This window comes from Magnolia sinica, chromosome 17 (genome assembly GCF_029962835.1).
Source record: "Magnolia sinica isolate HGM2019 chromosome 17, MsV1, whole genome shotgun sequence".
NCBI classification, from domain to species: domain Eukaryota; kingdom Viridiplantae; phylum Streptophyta; class Magnoliopsida; order Magnoliales; family Magnoliaceae; genus Magnolia; species Magnolia sinica.
The window spans coordinates 10,102,827-10,129,337 of NC_080589.1; the positions used below are offsets into that span (position 1 = coordinate 10,102,827).

General features: G+C 39.7%; 1 protein-coding gene across 4 annotated transcripts; it reads right to left on the reverse strand.

Annotated features, from left to right (window-relative positions):
• Positions 1-323: 323 nt before the first annotated feature.
• LOC131231474 (O-methyltransferase 1, chloroplastic) lies at positions 324-7,751 on the reverse strand. Of its 4 annotated transcripts, none has more exons than XR_009164375.1 (7): positions 7,523-7,751; positions 4,279-4,448; positions 4,072-4,192; positions 3,303-3,427; positions 1,807-1,935; positions 1,558-1,739; positions 324-578 (listed from the first exon to the last, which is right to left on the reverse strand). XR_009164375.1 is itself a non-coding variant. In XM_058227677.1 (7 exons), the coding sequence occupies exons 1-7, from the start codon at positions 7,695-7,697 to the stop codon at positions 507-509; spliced, it is 957 nt and encodes a 318-aa protein (XP_058083660.1). In that variant the 5' UTR covers positions 7,698-7,733; the 3' UTR covers positions 324-506. The 4 variants fall into 4 exon arrangements, 3 of the variants coding, with proteins under 3 accessions (XP_058083660.1, XP_058083658.1, XP_058083661.1); XM_058227677.1 differs by having other exon boundaries at positions 1,558-1,722; positions 7,523-7,733; XM_058227675.1 differs by having other exon boundaries at positions 1,558-1,935; positions 7,523-7,741.
• Between the last annotated feature and the right edge of the window lie 18,760 nt (positions 7,752-26,511).

The window sequence follows — 26,511 nt, forward strand, 5'->3', positions numbered from 1 at the left end:
GATTGCCCTGCCATGAAACACATGAGATCCTTTTGGATTATATCCCAATGCTCCTAGAAGAAGGCCATACAATAGACAATCAGCCCTGAAGCTTTTATCCATTTCCACGCCTCATGGGAATCATGCTCAAGCCACTCAGCAACATCCTGATTGAGTTTGAAGGGCTAGGACTGTCCAATCAGTGTGAGTTTTTGGTCTATGAAACATCCGCAGTAAATCTTACAGAATCAACAGAACAGACCCTCATGCATGTGTGCCATGCATGCCAAGATAGATTCTCTGATGAGTGAAAGAAAGTGGCAACATGCTAGTTTTTCACAATATATTGCGATATCTGATATTTTCTTTCTTCAAAGTTATGAAAAATTCAACAAAAAGATGGAAAAAAACACTGACATAAAAAGCCTAAAAACAAGCACCGTGTTTAGTCTTTAAAAAAAAATAATAATAATAATATACAGATATGATCAAATCAATAACCTTGTTCAAAAATACCAATCTTGGAGCTAGAGTTCCTCAAACCCATCTTCATCTCCTTCTTCCTCCATCCTTTGGAATTCTCTCCTCCAACTCTCCATCTGTGAAAGCAAAACACACTATGAATATGAGAAAGATGCACAAAAATTCAAATTGAAACCATCTAAAATCTTGTATGGGCATATTTCAAGTGGGCTTGTGTTCATTTGCAAACCAATCCATGCGATTTCTATATTTCCAAAATCAGTGCCAGACCTCCATTCAGTCCTTAATTCAAATAGCAATTGTAATTTCATACATGTAGGCAGGCGTTATCCAACGCATCATGATTCAAGACCAAATGAAGCCAATGCATTAGCTAAATATGGATTGCTATAAATACAAACATGTTCTTCGGTTATGCTCTAAATAAGGAATGGGAATTGTATTCTGTTTCCGAAACATGGAATGCTTACTATGGCATGCACGCTTCGTAGAGTTGGATGATGCATGTACCAAAACATCTCTGTAGTACCTTGAGTCAGTGTACATGTAATCAGGGCCCTTTATTTTGCAGGCCACCACATGGATGTACCACAAGGTGATCCGACTATGGTAGCCATCCAATCGGTGAAAAGTAACACTGACTCAAAAAAAGAACAAAGAAAAAAAGGAGCAACAAGCTACATTCAACAGGCAAAACTCATGAAAATTGGATGGTCAGAGTTGCCAATCACTACATTGCTTGGCCTATAGCCCATCCACATGGTGCTCCGCCAGATAAGCGGTTCGATCATATGGTGGAGGCAGCACTTCACAAAACTTCTATGAAGCACACATCATGGTAACGTTTCTCTTTCAGAAAAAAAATGGAAAGCTTGTAGAGAATATGGTGGAAACACAAGGAAACCTTGAGAAACACAATGAAACCATGTTTCCTGATTGAGAACTTCCTAAAATGATTTTTCTTTTTTCTTTTCTCCCCATTCCCACAGCATTTCCCCTACAGAGTCCATCTTAAATACCACCATTCCTTTGCTCTACTTTCGCCCAACACTTTGCACTTGCATTTGGAAAAATAAAAAATAAAAATGGTGTCACCTGATCATCAGACAGCTGCAACTGTTCTGCGACAAAAAGTATATTCCCATAATCTCCTGATGGCGGGTCCCGGAGCACATCTTTTGCAACATCGTTGTAGGCAATCACACCCAACCGGAAACCATTGCTCATGAAAAGCTTGTCCATCCATTTCTGCGTATTGGACTGAGGTGGACCATGTACTGAAACATAGATTAAAAGCAAGGACATAAATACCAACAACCTATTATGGGTTTTTAGCAGACCGACCTTTATTCCGACTTCAGTTTTTGCCAACCAGGAGGGCATTTCTCCTAAAAAAATGCTTCCTTTCATAGCTAAGCTACTAACAACAGAGATAATTTCTTTGAAGCTCGCTAATGTCATCACTGGTAGTCCCTGCAAGATGCAGAGATCAAACAGTTATTGAGGAATCCAAGGTGAGGACATGGAAAACTGTAATCATGATTTCTAAATGAAGAGAAATCAAGTGGATGAGGATGGAATATTGAGGATTCTTCACCATTTATTGCAATCCAAACAGTGGAAAACATTAATTTTATTAAAAACAATTCTCTCCTGTTTGGACTGAAACATGTGAAAACCGGATTCCTTGAAAGGGCATTAAGCAATGACTCACAGCAAATTCCAAATACCAGCCGCCTTTTTTCAAGAATCTTATTTACACTATCAGCGCATTGGGATTGAATCCATACAAGAAAACAGTGATTTTGTGGAAAATGATTTTTTTTTCCCACTAACTCCTATCCTAACAAGCCTATAGTCCCATTTGATAATTTTGATTGAACATGATCGTGAATAATGCAAACAAACTTTTTGTAATTAGAATAGGAAATATGTTAGTAGAGATTGGCTACGCACACCTCTACTTGCCGCCAGCAAGGCCAACTTGAGATGTGTGTCAACTCACACATCAGGTGTGGCCACTGTTTAGATAGCTTGATCCAAAAATATGGCCACTGTTTAGATAGCTTGATCCAAAAATATGACAGCCAGCTCACCAGGTGGACCACACACGTGAGAAAAATGAGCAGTTTTGGAAATTATCAACAGTCCAAATTCGCAGATGTGGCCCACCTGATGAGCAGACCAGCCTGATTTTGGAGCCAGATCAACTACATGGTAGCTAGCTCAAGTGGTAGACTGAGTGAAAGATACCTCGTTTCAACACTGAGGTCTTGGTATTGATCCCTAGTGGGGGTGGCTAACACTGAAGTGTCAACTGACAGTGGGGCGTACTAACAAGCTGACAAAAAAAAAAAAAAAAACCTAATGTGCTGCTCAGATGTCCCATGCATTGGCTGCATGCAGATGTAGATGCGGGCTTACAATGCTCTATGATAGAAATCATGAGTTTCTTGAAGTAAATTGAAGGCATCATCTACATGGTAGCCAACCTAATGTGCTGCTCAGATGTCCCATGCATTGGTTGCATGCAGATGTAGATGCGGGCTTACCAATGTTCTATGATAGAAATCAAGAGTTTCTTGAAGTAAATCGAAGGCAAGAAATACCAATATTTTCAGGAGGTTTCTTACTAGTATCAATCACATAGCAGTTAACACAGTTAAAAAACTGAATCCAGTCATCAAATGAGTTGGTTAATATGCATTCACAGGCTAGCAAGGACCTCATTCAGTTCTGCAATGACTCTGCAGCAGCACCAAGCAGGCCAGGGAAAGATAATAAGAAGAACCGAGTTTCTGGTAATTGAAAGTATTAGAAGATATGAATCAGTAGATAACCTGGAGAGCCCATATACTCGGCCTGTTACCGTTAAAGCCTTTACTCTGCAAGATTGCTTGTATATCATGCGACTCCAGTGGGACATGGATAAACATGCTAGTTCTTGAAATCTTAGCTCCAACACCTGACATTTTCAACAAAAAGGACGTTTGATAAGCAATGAGAATTTACTGAAGAAGAAAGATGGGACCATCTGCCAGTACGAGGGTTTTTTCTTTAATGATTTTCAAGAGAATTTTAGGGGGCGTTTGGATCTTAAGTTACTTAAGATAAGCTACTTATGCCTCAAGTAACTTATCTTGGTTTCTACTTATTAAGCTGAAGTGATCAAGTAACTTATAAGTTAAAAAAGTAACTTATAATTGATCATAAACCAAACTTACTTATCTACTGTTGTAAGTAGAAAAAGTAACTTATTTGGTGGTATCCAAACGGGCCCTTAGAGACTGCGATAATAATTTTGAATGGCTAGGGCTGTGTTTAGATGCACTATCAAATTGAATTGGAAGGCACCCGAAACATGCAAGTGTTAAGGAGGTGAAAACACGATCAAGAAAGTCATGTCCCCGAGGAGCTTCATTGAAATTGGTACAGGGCAAACATGAATAAGGAAAAAAAAAAAAACTAATCTCACATGGAGTTTTTATTAATGGAATAACCAAACAATGTTAGATGGTTGATAACCATAAGATTTCCTTCTCAAATGAAGAAACTGATCAGAAAGAAGCAAAAATGTCATACACACATAAATTACAAGATGATACCAACCTTTGAGCCTTTCAGATGCTATTGTGAAAATCCTTCCTGGAGAAATGTCAAATATTATGGTTGAATGCGGCCACTTGAGCCTATATGGTCGGGTGTCCATACCGTCTGTCAACAAAACAATCTGTATGGTATAAGAAGATTTATTGAAACATGTACACACATACACAGAGAGGGAGGGAGGATTGAAGTCTTTTAAAACAAAAGTACCTGCCTCACACCATCCATATGATTTGCAGTGCTAAGCAGTTTATCGTCAATGAACTTAGTTGCTAGGCAATAGTGGCATGGAGATGCCGTTGATGCCGAGATTTGCTTTGTATTCTTACCAGAGGATGGAGGAATAAAGCAACTGACATATGGATCAATGAAGAGAGGGTCTGAAATTGTAATTGGTTGATCAGAAGTTTGGATTTCAAGCAAATGCAAAATGCTGTTTCAACTTTCAAATTACAGTGCAGATACGCAGCAAGTGGCTGGATAAGAAGGTGGCCTACCTGCCACATACAACTATGAAATCCGAGCAACCCATATCCAGTGGGCCAGATCATTGATTGGTCAGTAACAGAAACTTGACTCAATTGGACTATCATAACCATTATCACTATTTTTTTTTTCCTGTATCAATTTGTAAAGCAACCGACATATGGATCAATGAAGAGAGGGTCTGAAATTGTAATTGGTTGATCAGAAGTTTGGATTTCAAGCAAATGCAAAATGCTGTTTCAACTTTCAAATTACAGTGCAGATACGCAGCAAGTGGCTGGATAAGAAGGTGGCCTACCTGCCACATACAACTATGAAATCCGAGCAACCCATATCCAGTGGGCCAGATCATTGATTGGTCAGTAACAGAAACTTGACTCAATTGGACTATCATAACCATTATCACTATTTTTTTTTTCCTGTATCAATTTGTATACAAAGGGTTAGGATTGGCCGAACTGTTTTATTTCTTCTTGGAAGAAAATCATAAATTTCATTACTCAAAGTGGGAAGACAATTAACCACTTGCTCTAAAAGCTCGAACTATTAGAGCATGGCGAATCAATCCCTTTATCTCGTAGCCCAGGCCCCACATCTCATGGATTAGGACCTCGGCTGAACCCCCCTCATTGAGGAGTTTGGAGTCAATGAACTTGGTGGATAGAAAGTTCGGGGTAGAGGAAAGGGGTAGATGGACAAAACCTTCTTCGTTGTATAAGGCTTCATCTGACGCAGGACAATTAACCACTTGCTCTAAAACTCGAACTATTAGAGCATGGTAAATCAATTCATTTATCTCATAGCCCAGGCCCCACATCTCATGGGTTAGGACCTCGGCAGAACCTCCTTCGTGGGCCCCAAATCACATGGATACCGCCTCACACAGGCCGCCCATCCTGAATGTGCCCCTGCATCCCACAGGCAACCCTACTTGAGCCCGGTGTGAAAATGCCCCTGCATTATCATCTCTATAGAAATTGATGAATTTGTTGAAAATTAAGGTTTGAGAGGGGGTAAGTTTCTCTTCTCTTTAGGTGATGGCAAGAAGATTCGATTTTGGGGTTAGAGGATCAAAAGTTAAATGTACCATTTTCTCAATTAGCAGGCATCTCCTTAGAGTTAAATATCTCACTTGATCATTGCTTCTCTATTCAAAGTGAGGAAACTATTTGGGTGCCGCCTTGCAAAAGAAATTTGAAAGATGAAGAGGTGGAAGATTTGGTCAGGTTGTTAGATATGCTCTCAAATAGCCATCTGTCCATTTCAGAGTCATATTCGATTGTGTGGTTAAAAGAAAGGTATGAAAACTTCTCAGTAAAATCCTTCAATATGATCATCGATGGGGGGCATAATGAGCAATTTGAGTATCATACGATGCATGTTTGGCGCTATGGTGCTCCTTCAAAGGTGTTGGTAATGCAGGGGCAATTTCACACCGGGCTCGAGTGGGTTGCCCGTGGGATGCAGGGACACACTCGAGAGGGGCAGCTCATGTGAGGCGGGTGGCTTGGGTGAGGCGGGCCCCAGCCGTATGAAGCGGAACCCATGTGATGTGGAGCCCATGAGGGGGTCCGGCCGAGGTCCTAACCCATGCGATGTAGGGTATGGGCTATGAGATAAAGGGATTGATTCACCATGCTCTATCAGTTCGAGCTTTTAGAGCAAGTGGTTAATTGTCCTGCATCAAAGTGGTATCAGAGTGGGAGGTAAGCTAATCTTTGATCAGTTTCCTGTTTGATGGTCATGATCATCATCAGAGGATTTATAGGATATGCAAACCCTGTCTTTGCATGGTTTATGCCCTTCTTCAGTTCTGATATGTGGGCCTAATTGTTCGGTATTCTAGACCGTTGATCTCACAGTGGATGGAACATGCCCCAAAAATCTACCAGATCATAAATCCTAGCCACAATCTTGAGACTTTTGTTTTCTCAGTTGAATGTGGACCATAGCTGCACTTCTTTTCTTAACCATCTATCTTTAGGCCATAAAAAAAGGTCATGATTCTTTTATCAAGGAGATTTTCACAGCATGGTCCATCAACGGTGGGATGCATCATATCAATGGTCTAGATTACTGAACCATGGCCCCACTCGTCACAATTGATAACTTGTGCGAACCTCATTTTCTGATCCTATAATTCCTCTTATCATCAAAGAAAAAACTTTGATACTCGGGCAGAATGTGATGGGTGATATGCAAGCACCTAGAACTAAGAAATTGCATATGTGGCACACAAGTAACTTAAATTAAACTGTCCAAGTTATTGATCCCAGGTCAGTTTAATTGTCTTAACTGTATGCCACCTGTACAATTTCCGAGTGCCTGTGTATCAGGCGTCATATGCCGCCGGAGTAACAAACAACTCCCCCTTATCATCAACCCACATCCACCATGAAGATGGTCTGTTTTTTTGTCAAATTACATGAATTCTTCACCGCAAACTCTGGTGCTAGTCCACCACCGTCGTCGAATCGATTGTGGCTCATGCTCCTTATATGTGGCACACATGAATGCCATCCAGACCGTCCATCTTGGAGGGCGCATTGTGGATGGAGCAGAGCTTGAAAATCACTCTGGTAGAGCAATCCTACCATCCAATTGGTAGCAATATAATAGATGGTTAAAAACAATGCAATAGCACGCGCGTCTGGCCATCCATACCATTCAAACTGGGCAGCGCAGTGACAGATAGAGCATAGCTTGAAAATCACACTGGTAAAGCAATCTTAACCATCCAATTGTAAGCAATATAATAGATGGTCCAAATTCAACGGGGCCAAAATCAGATGGTTTCTATCATCTGCACCGTGAGATTCTTGGGTAATACAACATCTAAATTGGGCCAGCGATTTGTACCGTCTGGATATCCGAAAAACTATTTCATGTCCACGATGAATGATTCACCACCGTTTAGAGAATGGTGGTGGGACTAAGAAAGCAGCGTAAAGAAGAAGAAGAGCCTAACCTGGGCGATGGGTCTCTTGGAAACGAAGAGAAGCGGCTCTGATGGCTGCTTGGAGAAATGGATCATCGCCATTGAACTCGAGTTTGGCGCGTGGCCCACCAAACCTCCTGCCTTTGTGACCGTTGGTGGAGCAGCAGATGAGAGGGGGTGATGAGGGAAGGAGAGCCGTTCCCATTTCTCTTCCTGTGTCATTCGGAGGAGAAATGACAAAAAAATCCCTTTATTTCTTGCTGTTCGGGTCTGCATCGGGTCTCACTTGACCCATTTATCTATGTATCGGGTTCGGGTTGGGCCTAATTTGGATGGGTACCATATCTCACCTCCTATTTAAATTTCTCATTGACCAATCTGTTGTTAGGTTTGATTTAAATTGCCTTAGGGTGTGTTTGGTTGTACAGTATATCATGAAATTTGAAATTTTGTGATATTTGGCGCAACCAAACACACCCTCTGTTAGATTAAATAGAATTGCGAGACTGGATTTTAAATTGGGCTTGGGACAATTTTAGGCTAGATCTATTTTTGGGTAGCTCTGATTAGATTTGTACAAAGTTAGCAATCTTTCTCTCTCCTAACACGCTGTTTTTCTTCTCTGCTGTGTAACTCACATCTTTTTATTATTTTTTGCATAGGCTTGCAGATGCTATTCCCACTAATAATGGCTAGTATTTCACAATTTGATAGGACATGTCTCAAAATTTTTCTGTACGTTTGTTTATTAAGAAATTCTCTTAGACTTGGATTTTTAAAAAATAAAAAAATTCTAATAACCTTTGAACTATGGATTATAAATTCCTAGAAAATGTATCATCATAATATATAATTTTTGCTACTAAAGAAGAGTACCTTGATGGACTTTTAGTATCCATGCAACAAACATGAATAAGTAGCTTGCTATTCACATGTATACTCTATTGGCTCAATGGCCTATATCTTTGTGGGACATTATATATTTAAATAAATATTGATAATTTGTTTTGCCAACTTAAAAATGAGGTAGATCTACGGTACAAGTAAACCACACCACGAGAAATAATGGGGATTCAATGCCTACTATTGAAAATTTCTTAAGACCAACAAAAGTATTTGAATTAAGCTGATATTTGTGTTTTCCCTTCATCAAGGTCTATGTGACCTTATGAACAGGTTGGATGCAAATAAGAATCATGGTGGGCCTTGAAGTTTTCAATAATGGGTATTATTATCCCCATTGTTGCCAGTGGTGTAGTTCACTTGAGCTTTGGATCTATCTCATTTTATGTCTCATGTCCTAAAATGAGCGGGGAAGATGGATAGACAGCGTGGATAAAACACACTCATAACGAAGGGCCCAAAGAGTCAAGTCACTAGGAGTCTCCAAGCAATCTACTAACATTGGACTTGGTAGGTCAAGTAAGGGGTTCAAGAAATAAAATTATTGTTACAAAAGTATATACTAGGAATTTATGCCGCAAAATTCCTTGGCAGCATGGATTTTACCAAATAGTGTGTGTAAGAACCAAAAATTCCAAGATGATGCTTTTTAAGGGGAGAAATTGTGTAAATATCCTTGTTTGTTTTTTTCTTGGAAAAGTGAGGAATAAAAAATTATGGGTCATGCATGGTATGTCTGATATCCAAACCATCCAACAAATGCAACCCCACTAAGATTATTAGACGAACGAAAAATATAGCGGGTTCAATCAGAAGGTAACCACAAAAATTAATATACACCACTCAAAAACATCAAAGTTCAAATGTGGCTCATCTGATAATTTGATTGGCCAGATTTTTGCTTCGTGTGATCACCATGATCGATTGCATATGTAGACGGGTTGGATGTTATACGTATACCATGTGGGTGCCACAATTCTTAGGAAAAAAAGTAAATGAGAGCATTTTGATGGTTCCTCCCTTGTAAGGCATCTTCCAGGAATTTTCAATTTTTAATTGTCCAAGCATTGTTTGGGAAAATGTAAATTTTTTTTGCAGTAAAAATCCCTATATGCTAATGTTTATTATTAGGAGATTTTGTAAGCATACCCTTTATGGTGGGACTACATTAATGGTTAAGATCTTCTAGCCCAGGACATTTTTGAGCACCCAGATCCACGATGGGACCCGTCACATCCATCAAAACTTCAAGGTGAATCTTAAGCTGAACTAGGCCTAGATTTGGAAAAGCAAGGGCTAGGAATGGGCTAAGCTTGAGGCAGGCAAAATTAAAATTTTAAATAGGTGTGACCCAGTTGGTCCTATTGGGCTCAACTAATTCCCAATCTGCACCTTGGACTAACCCAAGAGTCCCCCATTGTCTTGCCTATATCTCACCCTAACTTAGGATAGGATTGAGACACAATTTGCATGTAACCCGTTTACATGGAGCTCATGTGGGGGGAAAAAATTAAAAATTAAAAATAAATTTAAAACAGGTTAACTTATTAGATTCATTGTCCTTAAAGCGTGATTCATCCCCTCTCTTATGATATTAGAGATTATTGGCTGGTTGTTTGCGAATTGCTTTGAGGATATGACAAGTCTTGTTTGGTTCTACATGCTTCAATCATGAAGAGACCACCTTAAGAACTCAGCTGATGTAATCAGTCTTTTCGGACAAACTAAGAGAACCTGGTCTGAGAAATCCAGTGAGTTCAATAACTCAGTTACTTTGAGAACTCAGTGTGTTGCAAACTTAATTTAGTTAAAAGAAGGGAGAAATTTTCTTGTATACGAGATCGATTGGATTGTTGATACTCTGGACCTAGAGTGTGATTTATATAGATGGAGGAGTTGACTGTCCCACCTAAGGCTATCAAAGTTTAGAACATTGGAAAAATGTTTGTGAATGTTAGCTCATTAATCTAAACATTTCATACTGTTGGATTTTTAATTTGAACGTTGGATTAAAAATCTAATAATTTAGATCACTGAATGGCTAGCTGTTTTAGACTGTTGGCATTAACCAGTTTCTAGCTGTGCTCTGCAACGGACGGCTGTTACCAAGCAACCCAAGATCTCTCCCCCTCTTTTCTCTAAATTAACTATTCAAAAGATAATTTATAAAACAAAAAAGTTCCCAAGGCAATGTGGGACAAAGGAAAAAGTCACTTTTTCACTATATAAAAAAAAAAAAAAACTTTTAGAGGAAAAAATAAAAATATATATTTTTTCTTTTTTTCTTTTTTCTTTTTAAAATTCAAGTACATTCATTTGATTTAACCACTAGAAAAGGAATTCTCAAAATCCAATGTAAAGAAAGTTCTGTGGGGCCCACCGCAGTGTCATATGACATCTACTATGTCCATTGGTTTTCCCATATCATTTTAGGATGTGATCCCAAAAATGAGGCAAATCCAAAACCAAGAGAGGAAATAATTAGGATGGAAATGCTTACCATTAAAACCTTCCTATAGCCCACCATGATCTTTATATTCCATCCATCACAATCATAAGTTAATCCCCACCTAGATGCAAGGAAAATACAAATATCATCCTAATCCAAAACTTCTGTGAGCCCCCAATAAGGTTCCATTGGTGGGGCTTTGGATTGTCTTCATTTTTTACCTCATACCTTAAAATGATCTTGAAAAAATGGATGGATAGCAGGACAAAACTCCATACATCACGGTGGGCCCCACAAAGCGTAGATGAATTATTGTCCAAGCAAAGGTAGGATGCAAACTGCTTCCAACTTAACACACCAAGGTAGAATAAAGAGTGACAACTCACACTTCATTGAAATTACTCCATTAGATTCCAAGCTAGCCTTGGAAAGAGCCAGCTCAAGGTTTACACACACGCTAGCATGCATTCTGCACTACATTAGGAAGGAACACAAAAACAACACATTAAAAGCCTACTTGAAAGCTCATAAATCATTTTGGTGAAAAATACTTTCCAGGAATATGATATTTTTTCTTGATTAGGAGATTACATTTCAATAGAAAATAAAGTCATTTCATAAGATGTCTTAAATTATTTTACTAGCCCTCTCTTATTTTTATGTCTCTCCAAATGCTTTCTTGAAAAATAACTTTGAAAATCTCACATCCCCTCCTTTTATTTTCCAAGCTCTGAAATAAAATTAAGGATTTTATTGTTTTTAAAAAAAAGCTGAAATGCAACTTTATATCTTTCAAAGTACATAACATACCTAGCTATGAAAATCTCAACAATATCATAGCTAGGTATGTGTGCATGTGCTTAGTGAAGCCCAATTTCTCTACGGCTTGGAGGGCTGCTCTTTCATATGGTATTTTCTAGATAGAGAAACATGTATATTAGGTGAGCATTATCTTTTGAGAATTGTAAGTGTGAGTTTATTATACCATGAAAGAGCCAGATAGGAGAAAGTATTATACTATTATTTCTCTTATTTTAATGAAAAAAAAAAGCTCTACATTGTTATCCTATAAATATATAAATTTATATGCCTTTTGTCTATTATTATTTTTCCTTTTCTTTTTAGGTTTTACCTATGCTCCGGTGGTTTTGTTTTGCATACATTTACCATGTGCAGGTGTTTACATATCTCATACAACTAAAAAGAAGAAAATAAAATGAATAATAGCAAGCTATCTTAAATGATGGTTAATAATTGGAACAGGCAATCCATCTACTTTCATAATTATTATGTAAAAATTAACTATGAAAACTAAGGATGAGTTGTTTACCTGGACAACTTAACAAGTACAAGCTTTCCACGAAACAACTTTTAAAAAGTCTTGGTCCTATCTTTAAAAGCGTACAGCCTCATTAAGCAAATAGCCCCATGTCATTTCACCACTGAGGTAGGTGCTGAGCACCTCACTACCCATCTAGGCCTAAATTTTCATAATTATTATGTAAAAATTAACTATGAAAACTAAGGATGAGTTGTCTACTTGGACAACTTAACAAGTACATGCTTTCAGTGAAACAACTTTTAAACAGTCTTGGTCCTATCTTTAAAAGCGTACAGCCTCATTAATCAAATACCCCCATGTCATTTCACCACTGGGGTAGGTGCTGAGCACCTCATTATCTATCTAGGCCTAAATTTTCATAATTATTATGTAAAAATTAACTATGAAAACTAACGGTGAGTTGTCTACTGGACAGCTAAACAAGTACATGTTTTTTGTGAAACAACTTTTAAAAAGTCTTGGTCCTATCTTGAAAAGCATACCGCCTCATTAGTCAAATATTCCCGTGTCATTTCACCACTGAGGTAGGTGCTGAGCACCTCACTACCCATCTAGGCCTTTTATAGCCATCAATGATCGAAGAGACCGTCAGGGAAGCGGATTGCATGCTGCCCCTACCTGGATGGAATCGGTCCAAGCATAGGCTATGTGATGCCACCACGATGATGTATATGTTTTATCCACTCCACTCATCCATTATTTTATTTTTTTTCTAGATCATTTAGGATGCGAGCCAAAATATTAACATATCTAAGGCTCAAGTGAACCACACAGTAGGGATTGAACGTTTACCATTGAAAACTTCTCAGGGCTACTGAAGTTTTGGATCAAGCTGAAATTTGTATTTTCCTTTCATCTAGGCTTGCGTGACCTTATGAGAAGGTTATATGGAAAATAAATGTCATTGTGGGCCTTAAGAAGGTTTCAACGGTGGATGTCATTATCACTGCTGCTTCCTGTGGTGTGGTATACTTGAGCCTTGGATCGGCCTCATTAGTTGGATCATAATAATATGTAAAATGAGTTGAACGGGGTGGATAAAATCCATACATCACGGTGGGCTCCACAGAGGCCCTGTCTAGACCGATTTCTATCCTTCCAATGTGAAGGGGTTGAAAACTAAAGATTTGGGCGGACAGGGCTGAAACGGATTGGCTACTACACCGCCACCAGACTGGTGGCTGGTTGTCAGTGCTCTGTGGGCCCCACCATGATGTACGTGTTTCATCCATTCCGTTCATCCATTTTTACATATCATTTTAGGGCTTGATTAAAAAATGAGAGGAATATAAATTTCAGTGGACCACACCACAGGAAATAATAGTGATTGGATATCCACCATTAAAATCCTCCTAATGCCTACTGTACTGTTTATTTGACATCCAATCTGTTGATCAGGTCATACAGACCCAGATGAAGGGAAAAAACAAAGATCAGCTTGATCCAAAACTTTTATGGCCCCTAAAAATTGTTTAATGGTCAACCTTCATTCAACACTGTTTCTTGTAATGTGGTCGACTTGAGAATGTAATATACTTCATTTTTGGTCTCATACCATAAAATTATTTAAAAAAATAGATGGACGGCATGAATGAAACACATACATCATGGTGGGCCCACAGAGCACCGACCATCAGCCATTGGCCGGTCGGAGGGGGAGTAGCCGATCCGTTTCCGGACAGGACGCGTAGAAAAATTGCCTGAATGCCATGTATCGAAATTTAGGGCAGTAAAGTCCCCAAGTGAACCACACATGTGAAATTAATTTCAATTGTTAAATATTTTTCTCTTTCTGCCTATTTTTTAGACACGGCTTTGACCTGACTGATTGCTGAGAGCTAACCTCGATGGTGTGTTTACGTCGTCAATTTTTATGGGTTCCACCATGATCTAGGTGTAATATCCACACTATCCATCCATTTTATGAGATAATTTTAAGGAATGGACCAAAAAATGAGGCGGATCCAAAGCTCAAGTGGACCACACCGCAAAAAGCAGCGGGGACAATGACACCCACAATTGAAACCCTCTTAGGGCCCACCATGATGCTTATTTGCCATCCAACTGGTTTATATGGTCACATAGACCTTGGATGAAGAGAAAACACAAATATCTATGTGATCCAAAACTTTTGCGGACCTTAAGAAGTTCTCGACGGGGATTTTTGGTCCAAATAGCCCCATACTATAGCATGGTCCTGGTAGGAATCCATCCTTTCCTAACTTACATTTTTGTAGCTTGAAGTCACCTTTATATTTTTTGAATGATGAAAATGCTCCTGGTACAGCAGACTCCAGTCTGCATGAGGGCTATTTGATCATTTCCCTTTTCTTTCCTTAGTTTTATTCACGGGAGAGAGGGATTGTATTTTTTTATTCCCTTCTTCATTCCTTGATTTATTTTGTAATTGTTCTTTGAATTTTTTTTATTTGGTATGAGTGGTGGGAATTTGTAAGAGGGAAGAAGGTGTGGAAGAATATTATAATAGATGAATTTTTATAATTGAAGAATTTTGTAATTAATAAATTTTGTAATAAAAGAATGTTATAATGCATAAATTTTGTAATGGAAGAATGTTGTAATGGATGAATGTGATGAATGTTGGAATAAATGAATGTTGTAATGGATGAATTTTCGTAATGAATGAATTTTAAGAAGGAAGTATGTCATAATGGATGAATGTTGTATTGTGGATCATCTATATTTACTGTAGATTGCCCATTTTCATTATGAATCGTTGATACTTTTACTATGGATAGCCAATATTCAGTGTAAATCATCGATATTTATTATGAACCGATTATATTAATAGTGGACCACTAATATTCAGTTGAGGACCGTTGATATTCAGTTGGTCTTGGAATATCAACGGTCCTTAACTGAATATCAACGGTCTATGCTAAATATCAGCGGTCCTCATCTAAATATTAATGATCCACACTGAATATCAGCGGTCCTCATCTAAATATTAATGATCCACACTGAATATCAGCGGTCCTCAAATGAACATAGCGGTCCACTTTAATAATATTTGCAGCCCTCATTGAATATTAGCAGTCAGGTGCTAATATTTACTGTCCACAACTAATATTTACCATCCACGATGAATTCCATTGTTAATATCATTGGTCCTCTGTTAATATCTGCGATCCTCACTGAATATCAACGATCCACTATTAATATTCGTGATCCACGGTGAATTTTGTGATCCATTTTGTCTCACCATTCATGCAACAACAAAAATGAGACCTATACACTCTCCTCCCTTTCACAAACTCCCAAGTCTCACTATTCATATAACAAAAAAATTAAAAATTCACAACAACTATAAAGGAACCAACCACACTCTCCTCTCTTTCACAAACTCTTAACAATCATACCCAACCAAATAAAAAAAAATTAAAAAAATTAAAAAAAAAGCATAAAGGAACCACCACGACTTTTATCTTTCACAAACTCCCACTGTTTAAAATTCTTCCATACCCTCCTTCCTTTAATAAACTCCTACCATGCATTCCCAATATAAAAAAAAATTTAATTAAAATTAAAATTATAAAGAGAAACCAGCACACCCTCCTCTCTTTCACAAACTCACATCATTCATACAAAAAAATAAAAAACAATTATATAGGAGAGCAAGGAATGAAGGAAGAAAGAAGGAAGAAATAAGAAGGAAATAAACCAAAAAAACACAATTCTCCCTTTCACATCCTTCTCCGCTCCCATAAAAATAAAAATAAAAAGTAAAAAGAGGAAGAAGGAAATAGCAAAAATGGCCAACTTGCGGTAATGACTCCACATTTTGAACCAATCCACATCTTAGTTGGGGCTCACTAGATTATTTGGAAGCAAATCCACCATGTCCACATGTAAAATGTTTTAATTTCATGTCATCGTCTCAAGTTTGAAGACAAAACTCATCACAGATAGACCACATAGGAAAAAATAGCTTTAAATCAATGTACAACGTTAATATAATTGTGGGTCATAAAGAATTTCAAATAAAAATCAGAAAAAACTCTCCTATGGGTTTATGATTGTCTAATTAAATAAACGAATCAGATTAGCCAATGAGTGGGGTGAATTTCAGTTTTTGGCAGGATCGTGTTACTTTAAAATTTTTTTTAAAAATTAAAAAATTAAAAGATTAAAAAAAAAAAATAAACAACCCTTTTCCCTGAGCATTTTCTTCCTTTAAAAAAATAAAAAAAGTGATTTTAAGACTAAAAAACTTAAATTAAGAAAGGACACACGCCTACCATGACCATGTGACCGTGCGGGGTTATTTAGACCAAGAACCCTCCAATGGTACCAGAGTCACGGATCTAATAGTTATCCAATGACTTAGCTAATTGCATGGTCTTGATTTGACATCACAGACCCAATTAATCAACGGATACAGTCTCTCTTGTCCTACTTTATATAATAAAATAGTACAATTTATACCATCATATCACTATAAAACTAGTGGGTGGATGCACCTATCACCTTGCCTGATTTTGAGAAGTGGCTCCCACCGTTGATTCATTGGTGACAACGTTTCTTAAATAAAAAGCATTGGTGAAAATGTCACGCATCCTCATAAAGATTGGGTGGGATCCGGAATTGATGGCCACCATTATTACCACTTTCATTAATTTCTTTGGTAGCTTCATTAAATCTACAATGTCAATGTGCTACCTAAAATGGCTACCATTTAATTTCAAAAAGGCTTAACATGGATTGTCATCTAGTGCCAATAAAAAAGCGCCTACCTAATGTTTGAATATTTTATTAATTTCGTTAGTTTCCTAAGGGATGTATTCTCTATGATCTTGGTAATTGTTTAAGTTCTAAATACACTAAACGCCAATTGCCGTCTATGCATATGTAATTTTTGAAAGATAGTTCATGAAATGTGTTTTGAGTTTAATAGACGGTTCGGATTGATCCATTGGACTGAGTGAACAGATGCAACTAAGAGCTACCTTACTTTGCCCCGAGGGCATGGGAGGATTCTCTTTTATAAATTGACTTTCTTACATTTGCTAATATTTTAAAAATACATAGGTAGTAACTTGTTCTTAATGTAGTTGTAGCCTCTTCTACATATGCCATAAGGAAATGACCAAAATGCCCTCATGGTACAGGCAAAGACTAAAGTGTCCTTCACTTTTACATACCCTACCTAATGAGTGGTTGTGATCTTGAACAAGTACGTACATATTAGAAACCATTAATGCCCAATTCAGAAAAGCTCCAATAGAAAAATATTAAAAGAAAAAAAATATATACTTTAGAGGTGAATCCAATTCACATATAACAGTCAAGAATTTTTGATGGCATCGAGTTGGAACAACCTGTTTTTCCTTAATACCCCAAATCATTTCGCTTGCCGCATTTATGGGAATTGTTTCTACTCTCTTTCTTTGGTTGTTAAGATGTTTTAATTCGAGGGGTTGTCTCTTGCCTGCTTATGGATTCAGTAGCAATTTGGAACATTGACTTATTTGAAAATCTCTGGGTTTATGCTTATTCTCAATTCATCATAGCATTTCAACCATGAATTTGTGTTTTACTCTTTTACATGTTAAATAAGATATGGGTTGGAGTCCTTACCTCAGTGGTAAACTCTGAGGAGCTTCAACACGAGGTCTTGGGTTCGAGACCCATAGGTAGTGAAATCCCACTACGGTGTGTTAGGTGCGTGTGTAAAAAATTTAAAAAAATTAAAATTTTAAAAAAAAAAAGTTAAATAAGGATACTTCTAATTTAATGGGTTGCTTATGGGAAAGTGGAGGTTAGTTTAGTCATTCCCTTTATGTTGAGGGCATTTTGGTCATTTCTCCATATAAAATAAGATGGCATGTATTAAAAATATCACCATGTTAGGAGTATCTGTAAATATCAGAAACATAGGGAGGTATTTATAAATGTCAAAAAAATAGTTGGTATGTATAAAACCCCATTTCTAAAAGGCAAATGGTTGTAATCTCTGCACAGTTCACATGGCATGGTGAGTTACCATTTTGAACCGTCTATCAAGCAGCACCTCGTATAGATGGAGTGGGGTATTGGTTGTCTTCAAATCAACGGTCTAAATCAACCTATTTGATTGTCAGATATTTGTAACAAAAAATTGTAGAAAACTGATGGATAGGATTGTCTAATAGGTGTGATTTTTTAAACTGAAGCCATGCATGATCGGGCCAACTAGATGGACGGACGCGATTGATTAGAGAGACAGATGGTGATGCGTTTCCCTTACCCAATGGCAATTCTGTTTTATGGAGACTAACAGTCATAAGCATACATGGGATAAAGTGCATGCATGTGACTTTTGAGGAATGGTCACCACGTTCGAACTGTGGGGCCCACCCAAGATGTACATTTTGCCGTGACGGTGGAGAGGCATTCACATTCAAGACTCTTTCCTTTCCACATGCATGTATGTGAAGCCTGATTTTCTTAGGCTTTAAATAAGTGCCTTTTTTTTATTAGATTTTTTTTTTTTTTTCATATGTATCTTTTCAGTAGGAGATTTCTTCTAAAAAAGAAGTGTGAGAGAGAAGTAAATCTTATAATATTGTTTTCTTTCATTTCAATTGTTTTAATGAAGAAAAAAGTTCTATATTATTATTTCGTGAATATTTTTAAATTTTGTTTTTCTCATTGTTTTCTGGATTTTAGTTTGCCTTATTTCTTTTACGGTTTTGTTTTGCTTACATCAATTGTTTCTAAGGTTTTGTTTGCAATATGTGTAAATTTCAAATCATAAATTTGATGCAACTCCTGTGACAACAAAAATCATTCCCGTCAAAACCGATGTGGAATGCACCATATGTTGGAAATAGTGTATTGGAAAATCAAAAATAAAATAATTTAAATTAACAGTAGGTTGAATCACTATAAATATGTTGTCCTTAAAGCTTGATTCGCCTCCTTCTCAATTGCTCATGGGTTATAAGCGAATTGCTTACAAGATAAGATAAGCCTTTCTCTAAAATCCTACATGCGACAATCACAAATGGATTTTCTAAGGAACTTAATTAATGCAACTAATCGTCTAGCAAATTTGATGAGTGGTCAAACTCAGTGACTTAAATAATGTTTAAACTACTCAGCGATTTTCTTAAAAGGAAAATGTTTGGAGAGATTGGATCATATTCTAATTGGATCTGTTGGACTTGGATGATTCTGGACCAGTATGGTCCAGTTTATATAGCATCTGATGAGTGGATTATTGATAGGTGGTCATCAATAGTTCAGAACGTTTGTAAAATATTTTTAACCATTGGTACTAATTTCCGAGCATTTCAGATCGTCTGATCAATGATCTAACCATTGGATAATCAAGGCCTATCCATTTTCGGACCGTTTTGGCTATTAAAACTATTAGTCGTTTTCAAAATAATTGACGATTTTAGATCCATTGATCCGACCATTTCCAATAACCTATAAAATCTAGGCCCATCCGTAACGCGATCGCACCATCTCGCGACAATTCATATAAGGTTGCGAGGGAGCGACCACTTTGCGACACGATGCACACACGCAAAGTGTTAAGCGCATCATCTATTGCCACTACGACCACAATTCCCACGCCTATGCCCTCGTGCATGAGCACGAGCACATGCCTGCATGTGTTCCAGTGCATAACACTGGAATATACAAACCGAGCATCTCATCCTCTATTTCTCCAAGTAAGAATATTATCTACCCATTCACTTACATACCACAACTTTTCTCTCACTCTATTCGATATGAGACAAAAAAAAAAAAAAAACTTTTCCTTTGTTTTTTTCAAAAATCATTTTGGAGGGAAAATGAATTTTTTTTTTTAAACTTTATTTTATTTTTTAAACCAAAATTTCAACAATCCACCACTTCGATTTTAAAATAACTAGTAAGAAAATCTATCAAAGATAAAAGACAGCTCGTATGCATATGAATCTTACAAGATCAGTCTCGTTAGATCCGAATTAAGACCTAACCATTGGTTTCTGTTGATGCAAAAATCTGGTCCACCCTCTTTAGACCTTCGAGTACCTGCATAGGAAGAAGACAAAGGAGACCCTGGCTAGAGCAGGAGACCCTCTAATGCCAAAGTCAAGCTAGGAATCTAGGTCTTATAGTATTGAGGGGTTTTGGGAGAGAGTTTTTGTGTACCTTTCACCCTTGGAGTTTCTCCTATTTATAGGAGAGGGAGGATCCTGCCGTACGGGGATTCTTTCCCGATATTTTAGAGATTTGTTGTGATCCTATATCTTCCCAAGATTATAGGATCCCGTGATCGTTGAGATCTAGCGCTATCTTCCAAAGATCTCGAGCAAGATCTCTTATTTTTAGGAAGATCCTTCGGATCCGTATCTCGGCTCTAAGTCTGGTCGACCTCTGGCTGACCAATGGCCGACCTATGGCTCATAGTCTCATTCTTTGAGTGTCCTTGCATTTGCATCACCCCTTTTGAAGATTAGCCTGCTTTTGGACGTATAAGCCTTATCAGGCTCGGGTTTCATTGGGCCCACACTGGTTCAGTAGAATTAGTCCATTCCATAAGCCGACTTATCCACTTGTCCATTTGTTTCCCCCAACAGTAAGCTCCTCTTACTTCTGGGGTTAACCTGTGGAGGTTCGAGAAGTAAGTTAGTCGGATTATGCATAGTTGGCTTATGCCTAGTCAACTTATGCCCAGTTGGCTTATGCGTGGTCGGCTTATGCCTGGTTAGCTTATGCCTGGTCGACTTACGCCCAGTTGGCTTATGCCTGGTCGGCTTATGCCCAGTTGGCTTATACCTGGTCGGCTTATGCCCAATTGGCTTATACCTGGTTGGCTTACGCTTAGTTGGCTTATGCTTGGTTAGCTTACACCCAGTTGGCTTATGCCTGGTCGGCTTACGCCCACTTAGCTTATGCCTAGTAGGCTCATACCTGAATAATGGCTGACCCATGAAATGGGTCAGCATGGATGGATCCCTGGGCTGAGCTCTAGCACGGATGAATCCTTAGAAATCCTTGGTCGCTAATGGAAGAATTCTCTCCTTCTTCCCTTTACTCCATATCCTCAACCGAGTTGTTTCCTCTTCAAATAGCATAGCTCTAGGTACGAGATTGAGCACCAAGCTGACCTGTTGAGGCCGGGCTAATCTGAGCTGCATAGGCCGAGCTTAGCTGTCAAGGCAGAGCGGAACTGTTGAGGTCAAGCTGGGCTGCCAAGGCTAAGCTGAGCTGTTAAGGCCGAGGTGAGCTATTGAGGCCGAGGTGACCTGTTGAGGTTAGCTAAGCTGTTGAGGCCGAGCTTACCTATTGAGGTCGAGCTAGCCTGTTGAGGCCGAGCTAAGCTATTAAGACCAAGCTGAGCTGTTGAGGCCGAGTTAACCTGTTGAGGGCCGAGTCGACCTGTTGAGGCCGAGCTGAGCTGGTGAAGCTGAGCTAACCTATTGAGGCCGAGCTGACCTGTTGAGGCCGAGTTGGGCCGAGCTAAGCTATTGAGGCCGAGCTGAGCTGTTAAGGCCGAGCAAACCTGTTGAGGGCGAGCTGACTTGTTAAGGCCGAGTTGACCTATCGAGGCCTAGATGACTTGGGGGTAGTAGATCCTCAAGCGTTCAACATTCCATGGGAGGGATAAGAGCTCTCTATGTCTTCTAGTCCATATGTCCATCAGTATTCGATGTCGAGGTCGGAGTTGGCCGATGAGCCTTATTGTCGAGCTGACCTCCCAAGGCCGAGCTGACCTTCTGAGGCCGAGCAAACCTAGGAGTAGTATGCCGACCTGCCGAAGCCGAGATGACTTGTCGAGGCTCGGCGATCAGGTTTTCTTGCTCAACTTAGCTTCTTTCAGCATTTACTTCAGCTTAGTGTTCAAGGGAATGTACCGATGGAAGTGATTTTCTAGATGTCGATTGGTATGCTAGCCCTAGTCTTAGTCGTCTTCTTTCTTTCTTTTGGCACTAACAGAAGAGTACTCTCCTTCTTCCTTTCGCATCATGTCCTCAACTGAGTTATTTTCTCTTCGAGAAGCACAGTTCCGGGTGTGAGATCGAGCACCGAGCTGACCTGTCGAGGCCCGGCTGACCTTTTGAGGTTGACTTGAGCTGCCGAGACCAAGCTAACCTATTAAAGCCGAGGGGACCTGTTGAGGCCGAGCTAACATGTTGAGGCCAAAGTGACCTATTGAGGCCGAGCTAAGCTGTTGAGGCCGAGCTGAGCCTGTTAAGGCCGAGGTGACCTGTTGAGGGCGAGTTAAGTTGCTGAGGCCGAGCTAAGCTATTAAGGCCAAACTGACCTGTTGAAACCGAGTTGCCCTGTTAAGGCCGAGCTTAAGGCTGAGGTTATTTTGGTCATTATGCTCAGGGTTATTAATTCTGAAATAACTGAAATGGCTACAAACAAATGATTCAGGAACAGCTTTCTTCTTTCATTTCACCATCCAATTCTCAAATTTTCACAATGGCTGTGAGAGCTCCAATTATATTTGGAAAGATATTTCATTCTGAAAAGATTGTGTAAGATAGTTCTAGAGCGCATATATAGATTTGTGATAGGATCATTGTTCTGGTGGGTCTTTTATAAACTTACTAAACATGTTGCCTTAGTCACCCGTACGACACATATCAAAGCTGCGTATCATTTGTCGCTTCATCGTGCAAATGCATAAATGATTTATTTGCTTTTACCAATGATATGTACTAAAAATAAGAGTAAAAATATTCTCAAGTGTGAATATGATTTTGTTATTATTAACCGTATAACCTAACACATTGCTATCTTTTATTGCTCAACAAGGTGTGCCAAAATCGGGTGTAAACACTAAACAGCACCCAGTCAAGTTAAACCGTCCAAATCATGGGACCTGCCGTGGAAGGTCACAAACCCAAAGTTAGATAGATCGGACAATCCCAACCTCCGATCCAGGCCATCTCTTTGTTGAATTCGGTGGGTTGAGTATTTCTTCGTTGACAACCGTTGGATTGGAATTACATGTACACCACGTGTCTAATTTCCAAGTGCACGAGAGAGAGAGAGAGAGAGTGGTGGGTGGGAATTGGTATTGTAAATACACAAGGGTTATAAATGAGTAATAAATGGTGGGGCAGGGCAGAGACATGGGCAAACAATAACTGAGATATGGGCCGAGAACTTTTCTATCCACCATCACAATGCTGACACGTGTCCCAAAGGTAAACGACAAACTCCTCGAATCGGATTCATTCCGTAGTGACCCCTCCAGTACCTATGTCCGTGCTGGAAAAAGCTATGTAGCCCCACCATATGATGTATGTGTTTTATCCATACCGTCCATCCATTTTGTCTGCTTATTTTAGTGCATGATACAAAAAAATTAGGTAGATCAAAATCTCAGGTGGACCACACCAGAGGAAACAGTGGTGATTTAATGCCCACCATTAAAAACTTCCTGCGGACCACAAAAGTATTTAATCGAGCGGATATTTGTGTTTTCCCTTCATCCAGGCCTGTGTGACCTAATCAACAGGTTGGATGGCAAACAATGGACCCCACGAAGTTTTTAATGGTGGCCGTTCAATCACCGCTGTTGCATGGGGTGTGATCCGCTTTAGATTTGGATCTGTCTCATTTTTGGGTCATTTGCAAAATGGATGGACCGCGTGGATAAAACACATACATCTTGATGGTCCATTAAAAGAGAACAAAAACTTCCACCATTAAAAGCTTCCTGGAGCTGACCATGATGTTTATTCGCCATCCAAACCGTTCATAGGATTATTACCACTCAGATAAACTGTAGGAACAAATATCATCCTGATATAAAAAATTCTGTGGCCCCCACAAAGTTTCCAATGGTAGCCGCTATTTCATGTGGTCTGGCCCACCTGAGTTCGATCCGCCTGATTTTTGGATTTCTGTCCTATTGTTATCTACATCAACCGATGGACGTAGTGGATTTATCATGGGCATCTCTGTGGCCCCACATAGCTTCCCACCTCAGGAAAAGTAGAATATCCATGCTCTACCAGTGTGATTGTGTAACATCCTGGACTTTCACTGTTTTGGATTTTCAAAAAAAAAAAAAAATCCTTAAAAATTTCTTTTAATTAACTTATAAAATCACTTAATGACCATTAGCACTCAATGTTAGTGTATACTGGGGTGGACCAGTCTGGTCATGATAGGACCTGGTGTGGCCCGCCAAGCCCGATGGCTGTTTACATTTAACGGACTGCGGACCCAGTGGACACCCAGAAGTACCATCTGACGCTTGCCCAATGCGCCCCACCAATGCCAGATAAAAATCTGGCACTGACAAAAGAAACTGAGACTCCGGGCCTTCCAGCCGTCGGATTTCTTCCAAATTTACGGTGAAGGTTTAATGTATTTTTCAACGCCTGCCCACCAAATCTGGGCCCCGATCGTGGCACGATGACCGTTGATCGCGAATCGGACCCGTACGACCAAACCCCGCATCCGTTCGTTCCCAAATTTTGTAAGGCCCCTCATCGGGCCATGGACCACTTATCCTATAAATTTCATGGCCAGAGGGCCATCAGAAATGCTCCAATCACCAAAATGGCCCCCACAGTACCACTTAAAGGTTGGAAACGCTTGCTCAGATCATATATCCGTTCATCCGTTCGCCCTAAATTTTTGCATGGACCCTAGTCAGGCCATAAGGCACCTACACACCAAATTTGGTGGCCAGAGGGGTGATAGGGCCCTAGATCCTAGAAAGACCCTCCCATAAGTCTAGTATAGTAAGAACCTAGCCCTTGGGGCCATTTACACCAAACCTGGCATTATAAAAAGGCCCCATTTGGGCACCCCCTCTCCCCATACGATTTTACCCTAGAGAAGGAAAGAGAGAAGAGAGAAAAAGGGAGAGCAAGAGTGAAAGGAGAGAAGAAAGTGTGGGTGAAGAAGAGCTAGGTGGACCTTAGATCAAGGTGGGGCCCAAGGAAATCAACCATTTCAACTTCCTACTTCTCCTCAAGGGAGAATCTCTCCTCCACAACCTCCATAATCATCCGTTGGCCGTCTAGGTAAGATCCTTCACTTCTTCTTCTTGGAATCCATGCATTGAGAAGGGATTGACATGAAATTTCTCACATGCAAGGTTTGGTTTTAGGGATTCCGGCCGATCTACCCCGAAATCCATGTCTCCTAGGTCGTTTCCAAGCCTCCATCAAATCCAAGGTGTGGACTATTGTTCTTAGGTGGCCTAGCACCAATTTTATTATGGGTTTAATGATTTTGATTGTTTGGATGTTATGATTGGAGAAACTAGAGAAACCCTAGGAATTGCATGATTGTTGAAATTCGTATGGGATGCATGTTGATTCTCATTGGTGTTGCTATTGCCTTTCACATGATTGGGTATTTGGATAATTAGGTGTTCATGCCTTGTTGCTTTTTCCCTACATTGTTGTTTCATAAAATGTATGATGATCGTGTGCATATGATTTCTTGCAATGGTGGAAGTGCTTAACTTCCTCCCACACACACACACACCTCACTTGCACTTGTATTATGATATTGTTGACCTTACTTGGTATGAGAATCTGAATTGTATGTTGAGAAGCATGAGAACATGAACGTTGTATATGCTAGATGACGCATTGGTAGTCGGCATGCTAGGGATTGCTACTCGAACCCTTGGGTTAGTCAGGAAACATGAGGAGAGCGAAGGTGGCTCCATTGGTAGGACCGCCTTGAGGCTAAACCCGCGGATTTGGGCGAGTGCGTGAGGGCGACAGTAGTTGGACTACATGGGTTGCATGCACCCGATGTCGTACCACCGTGTACTCGCCTGGACTCGTGTGGTCTAGCCTACCGTTGACCAACCATGATTTGTTAACCTTGTTTGCTTACATCTGTATGGAACCTGTGACACCCTGCAACCGAGGTAGCCCATCCATAATCCACCGAGAAATGGTCCACAGCCTCGTGAGCCGGGCATGGTGGAATGGGACACTGTGTTCGAGCTGTCGGCCTACGCTGGGGTGACGCGCCTCCCCGTAGTGACCGCGAGCGACCCCATATTCAGCACCCCCATGTGCTTGAAGTCGGGGATGGGGAAAACCCGACGGGGTCAAGGACCGCGGGGTCTCGGCCTCACGCATTGGGGGGCCTTGGCCTCGCATCTAGTTCAGGGCATGTGATATGTGGGGTGTGACAGATTCCCAAACCTGCTGGATGAATGGACTTAACTAATAACTCGGCTAACACGATCGCATCGCATCGCACTAGGTAGGGTAGCGACTCGGCAGTCGAGGTCGCACTGAGGGAGTGTTGGCATTGGCGATCGTTAGATGTTGTCGCACGAGGGAGCGTTGTTGTGAGGGCATGCATCATATCATGCTGCATACATGC

What these genes read in the sequence shown, in the direction of transcription:
- LOC131231474 (XM_058227675.1), bottom strand. Translation starts at nt 7,697, where the DNA reads ATGGGAACGGCTCTCCTTCCCTCATCACCCCCTCTCATCTGCTGCTCC. An exon ending in CCAAGAGACCCATCGCCCAG is followed by an intron (nt 4,449 to 7,522) that starts GTTAGGCTCTTC and finishes TTACAATTTCAG; the next exon opens with ACCCTCTCTTCATTGATCCA. An exon ending in ATATGGATGGTGTGAGGCAG is followed by an intron (nt 4,193 to 4,278) that starts GTACTTTTGTTT and finishes TATACCATACAG; the next exon opens with ATTGTTTTGTTGACAGACGG.